Raw genomic sequence first — 25,900 nt, 5'->3', positions numbered from 1 at the left:
GTCAGAATCACATACCGTTTTGAATGATATTCGATGTTTCATCACTGTCTGGAAATAAAGAAAATTACCGCCAAAATAGTCCTGACTCATAAATGAAGTCATTAAAATCCCACAGCGGGCGCTACTGGGGTTCCCAATTAGTGGTGCTGTAGTTCCAGAATACCGCCGGCAGGTGGCGACAGAACGGAAAACCCCAGCCATTCATCTTTACGCTCGAGATGTGAAGTTTGAGGGTGGGATCACTCGCATCTCGCATGTCGAAAGCTTTCATTGTGGACGCAGTGAGTTCACAGATGAGCACTAATCGGGATCCCACAAAATACAACATAAACAAAAACTACAGCATAGACAAGAGAAGAGAGACAGAAGAATTAAGAGGACTGACTGCTTGACATGGATTGTCCAGACATCTGCAATACATTACTTTTCAAGAGGACAAGAGAGTGATACTTTTTGGCTTTTTATTCACTTTCAGCATATTAGATATCTCATCATTATTTAAGATTCATGTCAATTAGGAATCGGTTCTGAAAAGGATCACTTTTTCTTTTCTTTTTTTCTTTGATACTTTTTTAACAAAACAAAAGTGGAATGTGATCGCACGTATTGGATGTATGTTGGATTTATAAAAGACTGAATTAGACACAGAGCATCTGAATCCTGCATCACTTTATAAAAGTAAAATATGGGAAATATTGAAAGCGTGGACGGGCAATCTGAGATGAAGCATCATATCATGCCCTTGAAAGTTCCCATGCCCGACCCAACAGAGCTGGAAGAAAGATTTGCTATAGTTTTGGTGAGTATACAACAGTTACGTGTATAAATTTACAGTGTGGTGTATTTTTACTTTAAAAAAAAAAAAACATTTTATTATGCATTTAAAATATTTTCTTTATATCAAGTTATTTTCACTTTATCTTAACAGAATTTACACAGCTTGTATTTACATCAAATCGTAATGTATTTCCTTCATAACGTTTCCTTCATTTAAAGATGTTCTTGATATTGCTTGGCCTCTTAAACTTCACAGTGATCAACAGATAATCACAACGTTTCGACGAGCTAAAGTTGACATTTCTCTGATATGTTCCGTGTGTCAGAAGCGCGTTTGCTATGACTTTCTCAAATGTTTCACTGCCACCCCCATTTTGTTACTCACACGCTTCTCTCCTCAGACCTTTTGTCTCTGAAGCTTCACGAGCGCTGACAAATGATGTGATATTTCGCATGAGGGTGAACGTCACAGACACAACAGTCACTTTACATCCCAAAAGTTTTGTTTGGTAAAATGACATACGGTCAAAGAGTATCATTTTGTGAGGGGTGTTTTGTAATTCATCTTCTCAGAGCGCAGCATTTTCTGAATTCCCCCAAAACTCCTACGAGCGAGAGATGGTTAAAGATCCGCCTCCTTCTCTCTCTATCCAGCGCCTGGTGTTCGTTTTGAGCAGACATTTGTGTTGAACACACACTTATACACTAATCTGTCATTATGAATCTGACATTATGAGGCGATCAGGCGTGTTTATGTAATACAGTAACTGAATGAACATCATAACATTTGTAAACCTCGCCCTCCCAGACTCTGTCATGTCTCTGAGTCTTTGTAGTTTTTGTTGTTAACCAACTGTTGATCTTTGTTTGCGTTTTAAAAAACTGATTAATAGATACTTCCCAGTCAGTCATAGATAGATAGATAGATAGATAGATAGATAGATAGATAGATAGATAGATAAATAGATAGATAGATAGATAGATAGATAGATAGATAGATAGATAGATAGATAGATTGATTGATTGATTGATTGACTACAGCTGCTAGGGTGTTACTACTGTGTTTTGGGTGGTTGCTAGGCAGTTGCTATGGTATTCTGGATGCTTGCAAGGGCATTTCTAAGGTCCTAGACTGTCAGATAGATAGATAGACTAATATTCTCTTAACAAATCTTTGATTTGATTAGAATTGATCAAAGAGTTCTAGTTTAGCAACAAAGTGACCTCATTCTCTCCATCCTGGAGTCATTGATTGATTGATTGATTGATTACCCTGACATCAACATAATGTCGGCCCAGATCCGGTCCATATCTGATCCGCGTGAAATCCACATGTACCAGATATGGGCCGGATCTGGGCTACACTATGTTGCTGTCTGGGAGTGTGACTACAGCCGCTAGGGCGTTACTACTGTGTTTTGGGTGGTTGCTAGGCAGTTGCTATGGTATTCTGGATGGTTGCAAGGGCATTTCTAAGGTCCTAGACTGTCAGATAGATAAGATAGACTAACATTCTCTTAACAAATCTTTGATTTGATTAGAATTGATCAAAGAGTTCTAGTTTAGCAACAAAGTGACTTCATTCTCTCCATCCTGGACTGATGATGGAAAGACTGACCATCCCAGGGTGGGTCCAAGGTCAGTTTTAGAGCCTTGTCGGCAGTCTTTAACTTTGGCCAGATTTCCTCTCACTGCTTTAACTTTGTGGGAAAGCATAACATTTTGAGTAACATTTGTTTCAGTGCTGTTATCGCATGGCAGCATGGGCACCGTCTGTCCCGTTTGACAGATAGAGGAACATCAAAGTGTGTGTCCACTCAGGAAAACAGGCCTTTGGCTTCATGTTATGGACTCAAACAGGTTGAGAGTGTTTCTTCCATCAGAGAATTATTGATTCAGTCTGAACAAAATCACATTCATATAGTCACATGTGCATGTTGATATGCCTTATTATGCATTTAATAGTAACAAATAGAAAATTCTGACAGCCACAGCCTTTTATTGTGCATTTATAACTTTCCTGACACCAATCATACGTAACCCTCCTTCCCTCACTTCCGCCATTGATTTCCTGTGTGCAACTGCTTGTTGTGCAGATTTAGCTCAGTGTGAAGTTGTATCTGCTCGTACCATCTCCCCTCCCTCAGACGCACGCTCTCAGACGGACAGCGCATAATGATGTCATAGGTGTAGGCTGTGCCAGCACAGTAATTATCCGTGCAATGATGGCTTTAACAGGAGCTTAGCACACAGGAGGGCGGGCTGTGTGTGGAGATGAATCAGGGGATGAGACCCCTGGGTTACATCAGACGACTTCATGCACCGCGCTAATAAAACGCTTTGGTTCAGGCCTAACCGAGCGCATGTGCCATATACAACATTTTGCTCTTTTTCCTTTGTCTGTCGATTCAGACTCTGCTTCATCTCTGCTCTTTGCGGCTGGAAACAGCTGCCTGACATTTTTCCCTCGTTTGTGAAAGGAAATTGCATTGTGGAGCTGACTGCGGCCAGTTTCTCCAGCGGTGCCTGGAGAGTTCAGTACGTTAGCTACTGGCTTTCTTGATGTTCTCAATCTAGACTGGTTTGCTTTGCTTTCCCACAGCTTTCAAGCTTCAGACATAAGATTGTTTTTTTTCTTCAAATTATGGCTTTATTCAAATTAGCAACATCTTGACTGAATATATGGAACGGAGGCAAACTAGTAAGATCCATGCAATTAAACCTTACTCCCTTGCCCTCCCCATCCTTGCTAACGTCCCCGCCTCCAAAACCAGAGACGCAAGTTTAATCCCGCTCAGAGCGGGTCGAGTAGGACCGGTTACATTTGGTGCCGTGACCCGGATGAGAGTGAGGTGGTTTAGAGGGGTGAGTGTAATGGAGGCAAGCTAGTAAGAGCTGTGAGAGTAAACCTCACTCGCCTAGCCTCAAGAGACGCACTGCCGACTGACGACAGAGATTGGTGTCTTTAGCGCCCCCGCCTCCCATGCTGGAGACGTAGGTTCGAATCCCGCTCTGAGAGGGTCGATTAGGACCGGTAACAAATGTACATATCGGATTTCAGTAAGACTTAAAGGGATAGTACACCCAAAAATGAAAATTCTGTCATCATTTACCCCTTACAGGCCAGAGTGAATAAATGATGACAGAATTTTCTTTTTAGATGAATTATTCCTTTAAGAAGAGTGTTGTTTTTTTTGCGAGCTTACAAAGTAGGTGTGTTAAAGTCAACATAAAGACTGTTTTCTTTCTTAATCCAATCCTGGTCTTATTGGGCATGATTCATCTGCACACACATTATTCCAAATAGATGTTTGTCTTTATAATCTTCATCAAAATGTAAAATGTAGGCTCCACCTCCTTTTTGGCTGATATCACCATTCCATCTTATTTTCAACACTTCTCCTCCAACCACCTTTCTCATTAAATATAGTTTTTCTCATTAAATATACTTTTTCATTCAGAAATATTCAGAAAATTTTCATTTTAATGTTGGTTTGTTTTAGTAATTTTGCCATATATTAATAATTGTATTACATTTTTCAGTTTTAGTTTTCGTAATTTTAGTACTTCAGCTTAAACTAATTATATTCGGTTAGTTGCCAAGGCAAAATTTTTAAGATTTTATTTTTTTTTTGTTTAATATTTATATTTAATTTTATTTCAATTACCAAAAATGTTTTTTTTTTTAAATAGTTTTAGTTAACAAAAAACAACACTGTTTGCATTTCATATTTACATTAAAAATTCTCTACGGAACTTAAGCCTTTTTACCTAAACTATGGCTGAAAAGTAAAATTGCAAGTTACATGACATAAACATGCAAGAGGAACAATGTAAACCTGAAATTTTCCACCAAATCTGAACTGACAGCTAAAAATATAATTTATTATTATTGGCTAACTGACTAATAATGACTTTTTGTTCATTTTAACCTCTGTAGTGCAGCTTTAACAATGTAGGTGGAACCCTAAATCCATGTGGAATATTCTAAGGTAATGGAACACTCTTACACCTCACTCTTTGTCTGAAACTGAAGTTGGGGTCTGGCTTCCCAGCTAAACTTCTCCATATGGGTCTCTGTTTTGTTAAAGAGACAGGAGGTGTAATTTTTTTCTGAGGTGCAGGGATGGAGCGGGAGTAGATGTGTGTGATATCCTCTTTCAAAGTGCTCCCGCTCGACTGCACTGCGGCGGATTCCTGCGGTCTGCTCTCGGTTAAAGCCACGGGAGAACTTTACAGAGGGAAAATTCCCTTTGAACTGGCTGTCTGCCACTATGCACCATTGTAATGACTTTACCAACACTTTTAGCAGAATGCCATACTGTAGGGCTATTTCAAAGCCCTACTGGGTTTATTTTCTTGTTTGTCTACTTTGAAGTACACTCAGAGAGATTTGCCATTTCGGTTATTGTAGTAAACTCCTACTTTTCGCAATGCAAAGAGCTTTAGGTGTGCGAGTGTTTAAGTGCGAGCTTTGCCACACAGGAAGAAGCAACACAGTGACCCTTCCAGCCCCATTGCTTGTCAGTGTGACCCTTGACACTGTGCTGTCCGTCATGTCACAGTATTTGATAGATGTCACTCAAGTGGAACTAATGGAGTCAAGCTGTGGCTCCTGTTTATGAGACATTAAACCTAAATCATTTTCATTAGTTTGGCCTGTGCTTCGTTTATCCGCTCTGTGTGTCTGGTCAGCCTGCTTTCAGGCCGAGTGGAGCACTTCTAAAGAGCCTGCAGGTGGGGAGAAATCGGCCATTGTTTGTTTGTTATGCTGCAGACTCATGCTGTGGGAGTGTACATCTGTCTCTCCTATGGCCCGTCGCAATGTCAGCGCTGGGATGTCTGAGGCTCCTCTCTGTGGGCATCCTTGTCCTACATGAAAAGAGAGACTCACACGTATGTATTATTTAAGTCTAACAGGTTTTTGTGTTGTGCTAAGTTTAAAGTGCCCCTATTATGTTATTTTAATTTTGTTTCAGAGGTCTGCTGCAATAAGTTTACATGCATCCAAGGTCAATACATTGCAGCGTCACCTCTTTTCTCTCAGTGACAAAAATGGATCAATCAAGGATTCGGTCTCTCTAAACCTCTCCTTTCTGAGAACCCACTTTGCTTTGATTGGTCAGAAGGCTCAGTTGGTTGTGATTGGTCTACCATTTACAGCACGTGTCGAAAACACAACGCCTATTACTATATATGAATTTCACCTCCTGAGGCTTCCTTGGCACTTGCATACACTGTTACAAACGATCATCCTCATCCTTTGGAAGTTCATGCAAAGTGGATTTGCTTTTGCAGCGCCGAAAACAGCATATTTCTGACATGTTGCAAACATAAACTAAACACTTCAAGTGGGACAACAAAGACCATATAGGCTGGCATTGTGTGAATTTGTTACAAACCTACATAGATGACTTGTTTCAGGCAGTTCAGAATCGGTTCCATAATTTGGGAGACAATAACATTTATTGTTTACTTTAATCTTCGAACCTTTGCAGACCTTTTACATTCACAAACAGCTACATGATGAGGATACAGCATGATAAGGGGACTTTAAAGGAATACTCCACTTTTTTTGAAAATAGGCTCATTTTCCATCTCCCCTAGAGTTAAACAGTTGAGTTTTACCGTTTTCGAATCCATTCAGCCGATCTCCGGTTCTGGCGGTACCACTTTTAGCATAGCTTAGCATAGTTCATTGAATCTGATTAGACCGTTAGCATCGCGCTTAAAAATGACCAAAGAGTTTTGATATTTTTCCTATTTAAAACTTGACTCTTCTGTAGTTAAATCGTGTACTAAGACCGACGGAAAAAAAAAAGTTGTGATTTTCTAGGCTGATATGGCTAGGAACTATACTCTCATTCAGGCGTAATAATCAAGGAACTTTGCTGCCGTTCCATGGCTGCAGCAGTGCAATGATATTACGCAGCGCCTGTGAGCCCCTGCTTGCACAGGGAAGCGTGCCCTGCAACCATGGAGACGTATGTGAGAGACGCTGCGTAATATCATTGCGCCTGCTGCAGCCATGATACGGCAGCAAAGTTCCTTGATTATTACGCCTGAATGAGAGTATAGTTCCTAGCCATATCAGCTTAGAAAATCACAACTTTTCATTTTCTGTCGGTCTTAGTACACGATTTAACTACAGAAGAGTCAAGTTTTAAATAGGAAAAATATCAAAACTCTTTGGTCATTTTTAAGCGCAATGCTAACGGTCTAATCAGATTCAATGAACTATGCTAAGCTATGCTAAAAGTGGTACCGCCAGAACCGGAGATCGGCTGAATGGATTCGAAAGCGGTAAAACTCAACTGTTTAACTCTAGGGGAGTTGGAAAATGAGCCTATTTTCAAAAAAAGTGGAGTGTTCCTTTAATGTGAAGACTTTTTTTTTTTTTGGATTTTTATAAAGGTTAAAGGTGCAATAGGTGATTCTCTACAGAAACATTTTTTGTTATACTGGTTGAAAGTCTCCTCATATCCTGATAGCAATCACTGTTAAATGGTCTAAATGTATTTTTATAAAGACATATCGTCTGTGGAAGTTGTAGGACAATAAAATGTTCATAAATGATTATATTCGGTCCGAATGAATATATGATATCTGCCTGTCAATGTATGTTGCACCCTGTTTGCACAGACATCATATGTATCGGCACATTTGTGTTTGTCTGTGGTCACAGAGCACCACAAACAAACAGCAGTCTCATTTTACAGTTCCTACCAAAACAAAACAGCAAGCTTATGCTTTGTTCACGCCATAAATACCATAATTAAGGGATGGCAACCCGTGATGGCAACCCCTAACCAGAGCTGTTCAGGAAGACTCAGAATTATGCTTTTCCATGTCAACAGTTTCAACACCGAAATGAATCTGCAGCAGTCAGGTACAGGCTCTCTAAGGTGTTTACGGTCATTATTATCTTAATGTTATGTGCTTTGAGACATGAGGTAGTTTAACACCGCCTCTTGTGACGCTTTGAGAGCAGCCGTCTGCATGTGTGTGTACAGTGTTTTGGAGGAGGCGTTGTTTTGGATGGCGATTTGCAGGGAGGGTGTGATCTTATGCTTTCATTGCTAGCAGGCTAATGTTAGCATTTCCCAGATCACCTACTGCACCTTTAAAATGTTAGTTCACACAAAAATGAAATTTCTGTCATTAATTACTCCCCCTCATGTCGTTCCAATCCCATAAGACTTTCGTTCATCTTCGGAACACAAATTAAGATGTTTTTTCTGCAAGATTTCTGTCCCTTCATTGATGGTCTACTACGCAGCTACCAATTTGATGCTTCCAAAAGTTCATAAAGAGGTCGTAAAATGAATTCATATGAATTGAGCGATTTAGTCCAAATTTTCTGAAGAGATTCGATCACTGTATATTACGATGAACAGATTGAATTTAGGCTTTTATTCACATATGAACATTCATCAACTCAACTCATACATCATGATAAACTGAAATTCAATCATGTTCGCTTGACGTGCGAGTACAGAGTTTCATTCTTGTATGCTTCTGTTTATGTTCGCTGATCAATTTTTAAAGGTGCCCTAGAATTAAAAATTGAATTTATCGTGGCATAGTTGAATAACAAGAGTTCAGTACATGGAAATTACATACAGTGAGTCTCAAACACCATTGTTTCTTCCTTCTTATATAAATCTTATTTTGTTTAAAAGACCTCCGAAGAACAGGCGAATCTCAACATAACACAGACTGTTACGTAACAGTTGGGGTGTATGCCCCCAATATTTGCATATGCCAGCTCATGTTCAAAGCATTAGACAAGGGCAGGACGTCTGGATGTGCACAGCTGAATCATCAGACTAGGTAAGCAAGCAAGAACAACAGCGAAAAATGGCAGATGGAGCAATAATAACTGACATGATCCATGATAACATGATATTTTTAGTGATATTTGTGAAATGTCTTTCTAAATGTTTCGTTAGCATGTTGCTAATGTACTGTTAAATGTGGTTAAAGTTACCATCGTTTCTTACTGTATTCACGGAGACAAGAGAGCCGTCGCTATTTTCATTTTTAAACGTGCAGTCTGTATAATTCATAAACACAACTTCATTCTTTATAAATCTCTCCAACATTGTAGAATTAGCCGTTAGCCACGGAGCATAGCCTCAAACTCATTCAGAATCAAATGTAAACATCCAAATAAATACAACTCACATAATCCGACGCATGCATGCAGTGTGCATGACAAACACTTTGTAAAGATCCATTTTGAGGGTTATATTAGCTGTGTAAACTTTGTTTATGCTGTGATAGAGTCGAGAGCTCGGGAGGGGGTGGGGAGCGCGCGATTTAAAGGGGCCGCAACCTGAATCGGCGCATTACTAATTATGCCCCAAAATAGGCAGTTAAAAAAATGAATAAAAAAAAATCTATGGGGTATTTTGAGCTGAAACTTCACAGACACATTCAGGAGACACCTTAGACTTATATTACATCTTGTAAAAAACGTTCGATGGCACCTTTAAAAAAGAAAACAAAACAAAGATTGTTTGAAAACAAGTCAAAAACACCAATTTAAAGATTATGTACAATATATTGAACAATATATTAAATTTGACTTGTGCATGGTTTATATTTGGCCGTATGTGTGTGTGGGTCAGGCTGCTCTCTTGCAGCTGTGTTGAGGGTCCACTCAGAGCAGTGGTTTCCTCTCCAGCACAATGGAGGCTCTGTGAGTGCATGTTGTTTTAGAGAAAGGGCCTCTCCCCCTGAGCCCTTTGTGCTCGTTTCTTTTACTCTAGAGCTCGCAGGAACTGCTGCAAGAGTTCTTTCTTGTAGATAAATACGATTTCTGCACACGTCTATAAATAAATATTTCATTCTTGTCAGCATCACAGCACTCGTAATAAGGAAACCTATGTAAAACAGAACATCCTCTTTTGTGGCTCATTGTCTCAGACTCACATTCAGAAAAAGAGTATTTCTGTTGTTCCATGTATTTTAAGGTTGGCAGGGCTGAGTGGGTGGTGACACTGTACTAGAACTCACCGTTATTATTATCTCAGGGTGAATTTACTCAACACATCATTATGACATGGGTCTGTTGGCCTCCTCAGCTAGACATTTTCTTCAGGATTCTGCACAGAAAGTTCCACTTTTCCATGCTGGCAGCATTTGGAGCCACTGTGATATTTTCATGGATAGATCTCCTACTGCTTCATGTTAGTTAATGTGACACAGTATATAGCTGCTGCTTTCTTTGAGATGATTAATGCACTGCAAAAACAGAAGCTATATTTTTAATCAGTATCTTGTAAAAATATTGAAAGTGTGAAGAGGGTGTGCAGTTGTTTGGAGGTCAAAGTGAAGCTGTCTCCTGTGCTCCCATTCCTGTTGTACTCTTTGTATATCCGTTATGACCCTGTTCCTCTCCATCTCCTGTGTGGCCGACCGAAGACACAAACAGGACATCCTTTTTTTAAATGTCAGCCAGAGGCTCTGATTCACAATAAATTATATTTGGAGAATGTTTATATTTATATCACTGTAAGCTCAGTTTTGCCTTCATAACTCCAGATCTGATTCACATGGTTAGAATTAATCCTGCTCATATTTAATAACTGAGATGTGTTTGATCATGACACCATTAAAGAGCATCTGAGTCATGAAAGTGCCACAGATGTTGAGTAGAAGGAGAAGTGCAACTTCATATCTGGATCATGATATCCTCATCATGATCTTCAGTAGTTCCTGAAATCACGTCTCATCACAGGAAATATTTTTAAGTAACCACGTCACTGAAAAGAACAGTTCTTAAATAAGGCTAAGAAAACTGTACATCTTTCTCAACATTTTTGCGTTTTAGATAGTTTATATAAGCGTGTTTCAGTTGGCCTTACAAGCTTCTGAACTTTTCTATTTTAATGGGAAATGTGTTTCTGTGTCTTTGACCTCACTTATGATTTGTGGCGGACATGCTGCGTTGCTCTAAGCCTCCCGGGGAATGTCATGGTGGAGAAGAGCGTAGTGCACAAGTATGCAGGAGGCACACCACAGCTGTAGACCATCGAGGCGTTAATGGCCTCATCAACATTACAACGTCTGTGTTTACCAGTTAACTCTCGCTGTGTTGTCGAGAAATTTGAGTGGGAAGTTTCATATTCTAAACATTTCCAGTGTTCTCTAACAGATCTGAAGTGCAGAAGTTGCACTGCTGGTTTTACTTTCAATGAGCAAGTTCATTCTCTTTTCACAGCTGATAATAGTGGTGTGTCCTGGGGCAGATAAACAAAGGCAACACAATCTGCAGTGAAATCTGGTGATATGGTCATTACATAAGGTTTTCATGTGTAATTCGTTTTAATGAATTATTTGTTTGGTATGTTTTTTTTAATTACACTCTAAAAAATGCTGGGTTGTTTCAACCCAAGTTTGGGTCAAAAATGGACAAACCCAACCATTGGGTTAAATTTTTAAATGCATTTTTTAACCCAATGGTTGGGTTTGTCCATATTTGACCCAAATTTGGGTTGAAACAACCCAGCATTTTTTTTTGTATTTTTGTAATAATAATATATTTTACTGTTTTTTAAATTAATAATTAATACATTTTACTTTTTTAATTTTATTATATATTTTTATTTAAAATTATATATATATATATATATATAGCGACATGGTGGATTTCCGCGGGAAATTTGAGCATGCAGCAGTTCGTCTGTGCGTCATTACGTCACATCCGTAAACAGAAAGGAAGGAGTCCAGGCTAATCGGTTTTATCCTGTGAGGACGCTGCTGGTAGCGGATCATTTATAGCCTTTTCTCACAGCAGCTGAAACAATTAAACTTATCATTTTGATGGTGGATTGTAATCCAGAAAGATCCAAATGACAATCATCAATGACAACTGGAGATTTACCCGTAGTCAAGTCTTTGGACTGTTGAGTGGCTACAGAAATTGAAATCTACAGGTAACGCTAATATACACATAGTCATAGTAATGCTGATGTTGTTAACATTAACGATTTGAGAACAAAGTATAACAGTAATAATAATTTGCACGGTTTGCAGCAAACATTAGATTCATCCACACTGAGGAGTTGTGCCGAAGCACAACGCACGTACAGATAACTGTTCCGCGAATGACTGCAATTGCAGGTTTCAAACAAGAGATGGCAACAAAGAGGAAAAATCGCGGACTGCAGCTTTAAGAAAATTTACTGGCCAAAAATATTTTTTACCAGCCATGACACAAAAACAGGCAGTTATGACACCAAGATTTCAGATTGTCCTTTGTTGTTTGGTCAACATTAAAAACGCAGACCATAGCAGGATTATGAGGATGCTGTCACTTTAAGACCGAATGGACACACGCATCATGTGTTTTGTGTTTGCTTTCACTTAAGACATAACCGACTATGTTTACAAGGATACTCACCGAGACAGGCGTTTTTTTAATATAATTTTGAGTGAATTTGTCCATTGAAGCGCAGGAAGGCATGAAAGAGTGCTCAATTATGCGCGCTGTCTGAGAGACGTGGCTTTTCGCTTGAATATTTACATTGGAAAGGCTGAAACTTTCGAGATGATGCAGCGCAGACCCATCAACTGTACAGAGCGTCGTTCACGTTTGTTCACATTTATATTTTGTTTATTTTATTTTGATTTATTATATTTTATTCATTATATTCAGCCAAAAGCCCAAAGTACAAAGTACATTTCATGACAAATTTCAGTGAGTGTGACGCAAATTTCATTGACAGAATAGTATGCCGCCTGCGTTTGCGCATGCTATCAAATGGAGTATACTTTATGCATACGCTAGCGTACATGTAAAAAACCGAAGTATTCTTTGGGCTTAAAACTTGAACGGTGTGGAATGGGGATTGTTTGTGTTTCTTATGTAAACAACTGGTGGGGGATGGTGTGGCAGTTCACTAGTACCTTGACCTCACTCTCTTTCTGTGTGGTGGTGGATGGGACATTTGTGTTTTGTGGATTTGCTTTGTTGTGATTGCCTGGTTCAGGTTACTGGTTAGGATTGGGAGATTAGGTGTCATTGCAGTGAATGGAGAACAGCATTTTCTCACACTCCATTTTGTCTTGCTCAGTGCCAGGAGACTTGCTTGAGAACATCCCCGTCCTCCTGTACATCTTCACTTTCATTCCCAGCAATCTTTTGATTAGAGTAAACTGTTACTTCTAAACTAAATTTAACTTGGAAATCCCCCTGGCCTTATGATACCCTTTATGGTTGCGGTGCCTTTCCTTCTTTCTTGTATTAGACACTGTTTCAATAAGAGGAACAGTAGCTTCAAGACTTTGTGTTGATGTGGTGTGTAAGACACGGAAATTCACCCAAGAACCCAATACTGTCATTTACATGTGATATGTGATGTCATTGCTTAAGGTCATTTTCTTCAATGAGATTCAGTGAGAATGTTAGTCATTCTTCCAGGAATGTCCTGAAAGGGGGTCCATAGACAGATATATAAAACATAGGGTTTTATTTAAAAATATAAAACACATTTATTCCAAATATTATATTATATTATAATTAAAATTAATATCTTAACTATCTTCAGAATGCAAATTTAGATATTTTTGTTGAAATCTGATGGCTCAGTGAGGCCTCCATAGGGAGCAATGACATTTCCTCTCTTGAGATCCATTAATGTACTAAAAACATATTTAAATCAGTTCATGTGAGTACAGTGGTTCAATATTAGTATTCTAAAGTGACAAGAATATTTTTGGTGCACCAAAAAAACAAAATAACAAATTATATAGTGATGGCCGATTTCAAAACACTGCTTCAGGAAGCTTCGGAGCATTATGAATCAGCGGTTCGGAGCGCCAAAGTCACGTGATTTCAGCAGTTTGGCGGTTTGATACGCGATCTGAATCATGATTCGACACGCTGATTCATAACGCTCCGAAGCTTCATGAAGCAGTGTTTTGAAATCGGCCATCACTAGATTAATGGATCTTGAGAGAGGAAATGTCATTGCTGGCTATGCAGACCTCACTGAGCCATCGGATTTCAACAAAAATATCTTAATTTGTGTTCCGAAGATGAATGAAGGTCTTACGGGTGTGAAACGGCATGAGGGTCAGTAATAAATGACAGAATTTTCATTTTTGGGTGAACTAACCCTTTAAGTATCTTAGAAGGGTATTATCTTTGTTAATGTAAATAAAATTCCAGTTTTTTCATGCAGGGGGTCTACAAATGTCCTTCAAGGGGGTCTGTCGACAGACAAATTAAACATTTTATTACAAATATATTATGTATTACATTATATTTTATTGGTAATCTTAAATTAGAATATATTTTTTTATTTAAAAAATAATAGCTAAATACTGTGCTATAATAATGACCTTTGAAGTTTTACAGAATTAATGTTATTATGTCATTATAAAGTGTTGCTGCAAAAGTCTCAAATTTATTGAAGATCCCTGGGTGGTTTGAGGCCCTGAATGGGTGTCCCTGGGTCTGTAAATACTGATCCATGTTTTAGTTTTAGTGTTTTTTTTCTCATAATTAACTAAAAAAAACAAGACCCTACCTTGAAATTTCATAAGATAAACAATTAAACTGACCAGCAGTGAGGGAAGTGTGTTTTGGTCATATCCTTGGGGTTAGAAAGAGTGTCATGACTTATTGGACTAGTTCTTCAGGGGTTTATTTTGAGCCCTTTCCAGATGACTTTGGCACATGGAGCAGAAACAGTTCACACTCAATTGGGTTTGGTTTTTCATATTGGATGTACAGAAGATATAGTTGAGAAAAAGTGCAAAATATATCTGGCGTCAAACTTTTGAGAAGGATGAATAATGAGTATTTTTGCCTTCACCAGGCTTGATTCAAATTTCTTGTGTTTAATGCAGTGAAGCAGGGCTTTTTTTAGTAAGGAAAGAATGGTTGGAAAGTTTTTATATTTTACTGCTTTATTATTGACTGTACAGAAGGGTTTCTTCAACACACTTTTCCCCAAAAGCGGCAAAAAAAAAAAATGGAAAAATGGGCGGAAAAAGCTTCAGCTCAGTGTGACGTTCAGTAAGAGCTATTGTTTCCCATTCAATCTCACAGTCCACTATGTCTGGCAGGGTTGGTGTACATTCCTCAGGTCCTGCGTTGAAGCTCGGTGCCTGGGGACCTATTATGTAGAGCTCAGTAGCTGAACGGTGGAGACGGTTTAGATGGGGAGACGGTGTGTGTCTGGCGGTCTGCTCCGGTCTAGTCGACTATGCTGACACATGTTAGATCCATTGAAAGGATATGAGATCCTCATTCTTCCCGTACTACAGTAGGCTACCGTTAAAACTGATCAAATAGAGTGAGGTAGGAGACTCTACCTGTTGACTTAGTAGTCAAAGAGCCGTTTAGACGAGTTTGTAAACCACTCTTATTGGCTTTACGGTTTAAATTACATTAAGCTTGTAGGTTTAAGTGGGCTTTGGAGGAGTTTATGTTGGATGTCTCCCAGAGTCTAGGCGCAGGCATGGGAGTAGACGCTCAGAGCTGTGCAGGGGCGCAAAACATATTTACATTGTTTGTGTTTATAAATGCAGCTAAGAATTTTTGCTCACATGAACTCCCATTGCCCTCTCAGAGCGGATGGAGGACCGGCCAAATAAGGCTGTAAAAGTGTGTTGCCCTCTTTTAAACATGCCATAGCTGTCCCCCTGGTGAAGACTAATATTTGAACACATCAGTGTGGGTAAGAAGGGCCATTTTGATGAAGCTTTGTGATGTTCGCCCAGTAGTGTCTTTTGTCTTTTAAAGCCAATATGAAATCAAAATTGACACCAGTTACTTTATTAATACATTTTCCTGTTCTTATTGTGAATGATCTTTCAGTGCATACATATTATTTCAAAGAAACAATAATAATAATATAATATGTTTTTACAAATAGCAACTTAAATATTGTAAATAATGTCAATTGATAATAATAAAAATAACAATAATAACAATTTCTCCATCTCTGGTCTGAGATGCTGATGGGCTCCAGCATCCCCTACAGAGAACAACATTATTATTAAATAGGACATTTTTCCAGATGTTTTCAGATGACAAATAAGGCAATTGTTGATGTAAAGTAAAATAATAGAGCTGTGAAATTAATATGGATTACAAAGTCTAGATTATTAGGTTTTTGGAAAAAAAATGCTAAGAAATGTTTGAATTAATATTGAAATCTCTTCCTTTAGTATATTGGCAAATATGAGACATTGTTGAGAGCTATTATATTATATTATATTATATTATATTATATTATATTATATTATATTATATTATATTATATTATATTATATTATATTATATTATATTATATTATATTATATTATATTATATTATATTATATTATATTATATTATAAATAATCTTGTTTCATGCAGAAATAGGACAGATTTCCATCATATTACAGAATATGAGACATTGTTGAGAGCTATTATTATATTATATTATATTATATTATATTATATTATATTATATTATATTATATTATATTATATTATATTATATTATATTATATTATATTATATTATATTATATTATATTATATTATATTATATTATAAATAATCTTGTTTCATGCAGAAATAGGACAGATTTCCATCATATTACAGAATATGAGACATTGTTGAGAGCTATTATTATATTATATTATATTATATTATATTATATTATATTATATTATATTATATTATATTATATTATATTATATTATATTATATTATATTATATTATATTATATTATATTATATTATATTATATTATATTATATTATAAATAATCTTGTTTCATGCAGAAATAGGACAGATTTCCATCATATTACAGAAGAAAAAAGTTGTGAATACATTTCATGTTGACTTTAAAGAGTTTACATTGGTATTTCTGGCTATGTTACAAGTCATACACAGGTGGCCACTCCTCCAGATGAGAAAGCACAGATTGGGCTCCTTTTCTTTGACTGTATGTTGTCTTCCTGTCTGACCTGTGCTCTCCATCATGTGTGGTGTTTTGTGAGGAGGGCTGTGCGTGACTGGGGTTTGTTTCCCCTTCTCTTCTCTGTCTCTTGGGTTCTTTACTTCTCTTCATTCTCTGCAATCTGATACCTAACAACAAATCAAGCTACTGTTCTCTTAAGACACATCTTTGTCTCGTTTGCCTGTCCCACTCCCTCATCAGCCAACTGTCCCAATTTCAATAGGTAATTTTCCCAGCTCCCCCTGTAATTTGTAGCATGGTCATTGCTCACTTTAATTTTCAGTTATTCACACGGTCAATCTCATAATGTGTCTTTCCCACACTTCTCTTCTTCTTTTTTTTATGAATTTATTTGGTCTTACTAGAAAGGGCTTTCTATGTTTGTCATACATGTACATTTGTTCCCAGAAAATCAAATCCACTGCACTTGAGTCATTTTTTTTACTCTAGTGTTAAAAAGCGAGTGTAGTCGATAGGCCATAGTCTATTGTTCAACATGATCATTTGCCAAACAACTCAACATGCCAGAAAAAGGGAATGGCTCTTTGTTGTGTCCGCACAGTCACCCTTTCACAAACTATACTGGGATCAAACAGAAGCTCTTTTTGTCCTTGTGGTGGGTAGCGTCACTCTATTTTGGAAGTAGAAAGCTTCAGGGAGTTGATTTTATGTTTTATTTTCAGACATTGATCCTACTTTGAAAATCGAAGGTATTTTCATCTCAGATGTAAGATGTGGGTCTCTTTTTAAAGTCGTTATGGCAGGAAAACAAGACTGGACTTTTGTAGGAAAAGTCAAATGAAATTAGCAAAATTAGATTAGGGATTGCCAGCTGATCCTTTTGCTCTAGCAGTGTAGCAAGAAAGGTCTTTTGGGGAAAGTAGAACATCTGGTGTTTTTTTTTTAGTTTTGTTTTATCCTTCATATTTTTGTACATGACCACCTTTTTATATTGTATAATGTTTGCAGACGTTTCATGCTGGATGTGTGAGACATTTTATGCCAAAATAATATGTTCTTCCTTTCCAGGAACTGACAAAGCACTTTCATTCTATTGGACTGTATGCTTTCTCAGTGGTTAGGACCGAATTCAGTATTTTGCTATTTCAGACTGTCGTTTTCAGTGTGGCCTGTGGTGGACAAGCTACTTTTTCTCATTCAGCTCCATAAATATCAAAATCTTCATAGTGTTTTCTTTGATCTTACTTCAGTGAGTTTTAGCATTGATGGTTTCCCCTTTTGATTCAAAGAAGTTTTTGTATTCTATGAGGTTTTTTTTTTTTTTTTGTACTTATGCAAGTTTCTTTGTGGTGGTGTAGCTCTCCAAAAGTTTAGCTAATAATATCTGTGCAGGAAGCTCTTGGGCCGGCCCTGAGAAAAACCCCTAGGGTAAATACTGCAGAAGTGAATCTTAAACTTATTTGATTAGTTTCTGGACCAGAAAACAAAGCAGCCTAAATCTCAGCGAGCTACTGTAGATCAGATAAAGATTCATCTGAGCTCTTTGCAGCCACTGTTATCAGTGATGTGGCACCAGATCCTGGAATGGAGGACTAGAACCTCTGTGTGTTCTAAGTGCCCTAATTACACATCAGACCTGCAAATGGTCACTAGGCAGTCCTGACAGCCTGGCAACAGACATATGGCCAGATCCAACCTCTGACTCCTATTTTGAAGCTTCCCAGAAGACAGTTTTATTGCTCACAGGTTGCACTTTCATAGCTCAGGAGGCTGGAGCTCTTCAAGTATTAACTTTGTTTTAGATGTTTCTTATAAAATTGCTTATGAGAAATAAATTTACACAAATAAGGCAATTGTTGATGTAAAGTTAAAGGATAGAGCTCTGAAATTAATGTGGATAGCAAAGTATTTGGTTTTGGGGTGGTGATAAGAAATGTTTGAATTCATATAGAAATCGTTGACTTGATTCCAGACTTTACTATATTAGCAAATATGAGATCTCTCCTTTATATACATTGCATATATATCTCTTAGAATAGACATATTCTTAGAATTGGGAAATTTAAAGGAATAGTTCACCCAAAAAGGAAAATTCTGTCATAATTTACTTACCCTCAAGTAGTAATAGTATTTATTTTTCCTATTATGGTAGTAAATGGGAGGCGAGCTCTGTTTGGTTACTGACATTCTTCCAAATATCTTCCTTTGTGTTCAGCAGAACAAAGAAATTCATACAGGTTTGGATCAACTTGATGGTGAGTAAATGATGCCAGAATTTTCATTTTTGGGTGAACTATCCCTTTAAATTTCCCAATTCTCTCTTATTTCTTCTGTGTAGGAGAAAAATATGAGGATAGTGGGATTATATTTCTTTCAAACTGTTTTTGATCTACAGCCTCTTTTGCTGTTGATATAAAAATGCAGCATTGTTGATATTTCCTCAGAGACTGGATGCTTTCATATTGACTAAGCATGGATGATGGTATTTTTGTAGGCTTTTCTCTCCTTTCTTCCTCTAAAACAATGGATGCGGTTTGTTGTGTGAAATGTTCGGAAGCAGTGAGTTCATCAGAAAGAGCTGCCGTTTACGTCATTTATTATGTGCTGCATGTTAACAAGTGTAGGAGTCGCCCACTTCATCTTTGACATTTGAGTCGGAGAGAGTAGAGAGAGAGCGATTTAGAGAAAGATATAAAACTTTTATCCCCTAAGCTGTAGAACTTCAAATGTTGACCAACTCGTGAGTGCTCAGTATGTACAATCAATATGTTAGGGTGATATAGAAGATGAAGTGGGATAATTTATAGCCAAATTCATTACTGTTATAAACACGACATTCCGTCTGGAACTGTGGACCTCTGGAATGCACAATGTCGGTCACAACTGAAGAAAAAAAAACATTGGAAGGGGAATTGTGGGAGGGAATGGTAATGCTTGAGATCTTCACAGACAGAGCCAAATAACATTCTCCAGGGCCTCTCTTTACACATTGTCATTTCTGCTAAGTTTTGTTAGCTTTTCAGACATTTCAAACCCTAGTCATCATAATTGGGATGTCTTCCAGTTGAATGCGGTTTCAAACAAAACAAATTTACTACATGGTCAGTTGAGTCTGTCTGCTGTCTGAGAAACACATCGGATTTATAACGAAACTTCTAAATCTACAGCTCCATCGCAATTGAACAGCCGAACACAGCGTAAAGCAGCAGGTGTCCTTGGTATCCAGACTTTTGAGTGCTTCGAAACAGAATCGTTTTGTGAAAGAATTGGTTCAGTTGATTAGAAGAGAATCCCTTATGAATCACACAAAAAACTCATAGGTTTGAATTAATCTGACTAATCTTTCATTGAAAGAAATGTAAGAAACACTACTATAATACATGCTGCATTCACCAACAGCCTTTCCCAGACTTGTCACTGAATATGATTCATATGGGGTTGTGGAAAGGTGCATTCACTTTACAGTGGAAATAAAATAAAACAAATTCTTTCAACACACACAATATTCACTTTCCACAAATCATGGAGTCAGAATGACTGGAAAAACTTGTTGTTTATAATGATGTGGTCATGTAATTTCAGTGAGATGATATGTTGCCTTGGCAGTAGGCTGTGAAGCTGTTGGCTTTTGGAGTGAATGAATCACGCTAACGTGGAGCGCAAGGACGTAGGTGATAGACAGATGTTCGAGTGGGTGTTGATATGGGTGTGAATGGCATCTTCAGAACAAACACCTTTTCCATCTTCAAAGGGAAACCCACTGAGAGGACTGTAACATGCTGTGATAATCTGGCTCAGTGCCTATCTGCTGTTGGCTATCTGTAATCACAGCACAGAGTCTCAGGTTAATAAAGGGAGATGCAGTGTTTGTTGGAGACAGTTGTCGGATCACACCCCACACCTGACTCAGTGTGTGTTCTACCATTAAAGAGATTTAGAAGACAGATCACGTACTGATCTGTTTGTAGTGCAAATGTGATCTGAAATAAGAGAGTAGTATGGGCAATGAAGTAAAATGATTTATATATCATTAGAACAATGGCATTATTATTATTATTATATTCATGCTGATTTATATGAGAATTATGAGAACATACAGTACATCTCACGGTCAGTAAGATTTTTTTTTTTTTTAAAGAAGTGGATACTTTGATTAAGCAAGGATGCATTAAATTAAACAAAAGTGACAGTAAAGACATTTATAATGTTACAGTAAATTCAGTTCTTTTGAACTTCCTATTTATAAAAGAATCCTGAAAAAGAAGGTGTCACAGTTTTCGTAAAAAATATTAAGCAGCAAAACTCTTTTCAGTGTTTCTTGAGGACCAAATCAGAATGATTTCTGAAGGATCATGTGACACTGAAGACTGGAGTAATGGCTGCTGAAAAAATAAATATATAAAACATTATTTTCAATTGTAATAATATTTCAATCAAATACATTTTTGATCAAATAAATGCAGCCTTGGTGATCATTTAAAAAATCTTACAGACACCAAAAATTTGAACAGCTGTCTATATGAGGATAAAGTACGTTTTTTTGGTGCTTGTCAAGAAAATTTGATTAAAATAACACAGGCGGGAATGCTTGCATTCATCTGGAGTTAAAGGATTAGTTCACCCAAAAATGAAAATTCTGTCATTAATTACTCACCCTCATGTTGTTCCACACCAGTCGTTCATCTTCGGAACCCAAATTAAGATATTTTTGGATGAAATCCGATGGCTCAGTGAGGCCTCCATAGCCAGCAATGTCACTGAACCTCTCAAGATCCAGAAAGGTAATAAAAACATATTTAAAACAGTTCATGTGAGTACAGTGGTTCTACCTTAATATTATAAAGTGACAAGAATACTTTTTGTGTGCTTAAAAAAACAAAATAGCGACTTTTCAACAACATCTAGTGACGGCCGATTTCAAAACACTGCTTCAAAGCTTTACAAATCTTTTGTTTCGAATCAGTGGTTCGGATCACGTAAACGAAAGGCTTGTTCGAGATACATCGTTGCTGCGCAGACCGATCGCTGTATGATATCAAAGAACCTCGAGAGCGATTCAAAAGCATAAGGAGTCGCATGCTCTCCAAGCGTTCTTGCAGTACTTTGATATCATACACCGACCGGTCTGCGCCGCGCCGATGCATCTCGAACAAGCCTGAAGCCTCGTTTACTGAAATCACATGACTTTGGCTCTCCAAATCAATGATTTGAAACAAAAGATTCGTAAAGCTTTGAAGCAGTGTTTTGAAATCGTCCATCACTAGCTATTGTTGAAAAGTCGCTTTGTTTTTTGGTGCACAAAAAGTATTCTCGTCGCTTTATAATATTAAAGGAACACTCCACTTTTTTTGAAAATAGGCTCATTTTCCAACTCCCCTAGAGTTAAACAGTTGAGTTTTACCGTTTTCGAATCCATTCAGCCGATCTCCGGTTCTGGCGGTACCACTTTTAGCATAGCTTAGCATAGTTCATTGAATCTGATTAGACCGTTAGCATCACGCTTAAAAATGACCAAAGAGTTTTAATATTTTTCCTATTTAAAACTTGACTCTTCTGTAGTTAAATCGTGTACTAAGACCGACAGAAAATGAAAAGTTGCGATTTTCTAGGCTGATATGGCTAGGAACTATACTCTCATTCAGGCGTAATAATCAAGGAACTTTGCTGCCGTTCCATGGCTGCAGCAGTGCAATGATATTACGCAGCGCCTGTGAGCCCCTGCTTGCACAGGGAAGCGTGCCCTGCAACCATGGAGACGTATGTGAGAGACGCTGCGTAATATCATTGCGCCTGCTGCAGCCATGATACGGCAGCAAAGTTCCTTGATTATTACGCCTGAATGAGAGTATAGTTCCTAGCCATATCAGCCTAGAAAATCGCAACTTTTCATTTTCCGTCGGTCTTAGTACAAAATTTTTCATTTTTAAGCGCGATGCTAACTGTCTAATCAGATTCAATGAACTATGCTAAGCTATGCTAAAAGTGGTACCGCCAGAACCGGAGATCGGCTGAATGGATTCGAAAACGGTAAAACTCAACTGTTTAACTCTAGGGGAGTTGGAAAATTAGCCTATTTTCAAAAAAAGTGGAGTGTTCCTTTAAGGTAGAATCACTGTATATGAACTGTTTTAAATATGTTTTTAGTACCTTTCTGGATCTCGAGAGGTTCGTTGACATTGCTGGCAATAGAGGCCTCACTGAGCCATCGGATTTCATCAAAAATATCTTAATTTGTGTTCCGAAGATGAACAAAGGTCTTGTGGGTGTAGAACGACATGAGGGTGAGTAATAAATTACATTGTTTTCATTTTTGGGTGAACTAACCCTTTAAAGCACTTCAGTAGTCTAGGGGACAACAGAGTTACTTTCCAGATGCCTGTGCTATTGAAACAAGTGTGTTACTATTCACTCACGTTTATACATACTGACTTTAACAAACTTGTAAGCAAGGTTCTTTTTAAGCTGTTGCTCCGCTGTAAAAGAAGACAGTCTATACTGGTGTTCATTATACCTAGACTGGGTAAACCCAGCCTGATCTGCCGGCGATTTGATTTTGCCCGGCAACTCATTCTGGAAACCCGTACATTCATTTCTGCTGCATCTGTTACACTTTTGCGGGAACCAATCACAGACTGGCTTATCCACCTTGCTCGCTAATGGCAGGTACAGAGCTCTTTCTATGGCTCTGGGCGGGTATAACACGATGACGTCTCTCGCACGACCGTCAATCCAATTCCTTTTAACCTCTCAACGATGCTAAATGACTTCTTTAGTTTAGCAAACAAATCGCTCGACTGGGTGTAAATACCACTCACTTTCATGTTTTTTTGCACAACCTGCAAAAAACGCTCGATGCCATTGCTGCTTCTGCAAACTGCTGATCAATGCTACAAACCAATACAAACTAAACCTGTCTGGAGTTTTCGCATCGCTCTGCAAAAGTACGTCACCCGGATCGTTGATCTGATTGGTTGAAGGACTATCCAATTGCGTGAATAATGCTCGTTGATCACGCCTCTTGTGCAGTAGGAAATACATAGCAAACTCCCCAGACCAATGTTCAATTTTAAATTGAGCTTGGTCTGGTGATAGCCAGACTACATCATACCAGCTCTTGCTGCACATTGCGTGCTCTGATACAATGCTTATGCATTTACGTAATTGCATAATTCCTTAAACCTTGGCACATAATTAATCCTGCACTGTTTGTGCTATAGACATTAATGATACTTCAGGTATTTTTTGTGTAACTTTCTAGCAACACCCTAGTAAACACATAGCAACACACTCTATAGCAACTGCATAGCAATGCCCTGGCAATCACCCACATTTGTCGCAACGGCAAGCACTGTTAATAATTTTCTTCAGAAAGTGTAAAAATCTAGTTTGAGATGGAGAATTTGGTAAAAAGATTTTCATGATATCTGACTCAGGCTCTGAAGATAAATATGATTTTATACAGGATATAAGAAGTCACCACAGGACGTGAGCTCATAGGTTGCAGGGTTTCTCGTGTCTGGCAAGAAACCACTGTGACCCAAAGAAAACGAGCAGAGACGTCTCTGCAAGGTCGTTGCCATGGGTACATGGCGGAATACACGACTTCCTGTGTGTTCTGATGCAAAACGCTCTCTGTTTTTCAGAACTCTATGAACCTGCCCCCAGATAAAGCACGTCTCCTCCGGCAGTACGATAATGAGAAGAAGTGGGACCTTATCTGTGACCAGGTACAGCTTCCACAGTGACTCACTTTAATGCTACACCCTTGCTTCTGTAATGCAGTCCGGAACAACATGCATCCAGGAATGGACGTTGACATGACCTTATTATTAAAATTATTATTAACAATTATTATTATTACACAAGTTATTTGCCATTTATAGACACTTCGAAAGTTATTCAGATTTTAATATTTTTTTACCCATAAGAAAAAGCTAATTACAGGATCATGTCTTATATAAAGGAACTCTACACCCCAAAATGTATACATTTTGAGGACCGTACTGGTTGTTCTTTTCCATACAATGAATGGGGACTGAAGTTTTCCATTAGTCATATAGTTTATTTTTATGATAATTTTATGGTACTTTAGATCCCCATTCATTGTAATTGCATGTAAAAGAGCAGCCTGTACAGTCTTTAGAATTTCTTCTTTTGAGTTCATACTGTCATGCTGGTTTGGAATGAGTAATGGTGAGTAAATGATGGCAGAAGTTTCATTTTTAGAGAAACTGTCCCATTAAGTAAACTGGCACATCTTGTTAAATACAGGATCATGCAGAAAAAGCAGTAAATGATGACTTCAAGTACGTCTTCTTGTAAAACTACTATTTATAAACGTCTAGTCATGCATCTTGACAAACTATGAAAGGGAGTTCATAGTTACAACAACAACATAGTTTAACAATAATGTTCAAGTTTTTTAAACAAACAACATGATTAAGAACATGTGTATGTGTTAGATAAAACAGAACACTTTATTAGAGATGTTTGATGTTTTTAACCTGTGTATAACTTTCTCCCCTCTTCTGTTAGGAGCGTTTCCAAGTAAAGAATCCTCCACATACATACATCCAGAAACTACGTGGATATTTAGACCCAAGAGTCACACGCAAGGTCAGCATCCTCCTCTAGAAAATATAACCAGTGTCTGTTTCTCAGCTGCTTGCATGTGAACATGATTAAAGCAGTTAAAAGGGGTGTATTGTGAGAAATCAAACTGCCCTTTTTTTCGTTTGTAGTGAATGTGGTTTTAAAAAATATTGTAGCTTTAAAACTTAAAATTTCCTTCCCTGTCCAAAAAGACTATCTGTTGAAACTGAACTGGACAAAATTACTTGTTCTAAACTTCCACAACTTACTAAAGATGGACAAATTCTTTAAATAGAAGTAAATCAACAGCAAAGAAAAAAAGCCCCTTTAAAGGTGCCCTAGAATCAAAATTTGAATTTACCTCGGGATAGTTAGATAACAAGAGTTCAGTACATGGAAAAGACATACAGTTAGTTTCAAACCCCATTGTTTCCTCCTTCTTATGTAAATCTCATTTGTTTAAAAGACTTCCGGAAAACACGCGGATCTCAACATAACACCGACTGTTACGTAACAGTCGGGATCATTAATATGTATGACCCCAATATTTGCATATATGCCAGCTCATGTTCAAGGCATTACACAAGGAAAGGCAGTATTA

At 37.8% G+C, this 25,900-nt stretch overlaps 1 protein-coding gene across 10 annotated transcripts in view; it reads left to right on the top strand.

The window, feature by feature from the left end:
* The first annotated feature begins 76 nt into the window (after positions 1-76).
* fmnl3 (formin-like 3) overlaps positions 77-25,900 on the top strand; it is a 55,121-nt gene continuing 29,297 nt past the window's right edge. For 9 of the 10 annotated variants that reach the window (XR_010892858.1, XR_010892857.1, XM_067371233.1 and 6 more), the window contains exons 1-3: positions 77-799; positions 24,351-24,434; positions 25,243-25,323. Coding sequence is in view for 8 of the 10 variants with exons in the window: in XM_067371233.1 (XP_067227334.1) it covers positions 686-799; positions 24,351-24,434; positions 25,243-25,323 (279 nt within the window). In the remaining 2 variants the exon portion in view is untranslated. Of the gene's footprint in view, positions 800-18,922; positions 18,963-24,350; positions 24,435-25,242; positions 25,324-25,900 lie in introns of all 10 variants that reach the window. The other variant, XM_067371230.1, reaches the window with a different exon arrangement.

The sequence above is a fragment of the Chanodichthys erythropterus genome, chromosome 20, assembly GCF_024489055.1.
Source record: "Chanodichthys erythropterus isolate Z2021 chromosome 20, ASM2448905v1, whole genome shotgun sequence".
In the NCBI taxonomy this organism is placed as follows: Eukaryota; Metazoa; Chordata; class Actinopteri; order Cypriniformes; family Xenocyprididae; genus Chanodichthys; species Chanodichthys erythropterus.
The sequence above is the reverse complement of the archived record's forward strand: the minus strand, read 5'-3'. Positions and strand labels throughout refer to the sequence as shown.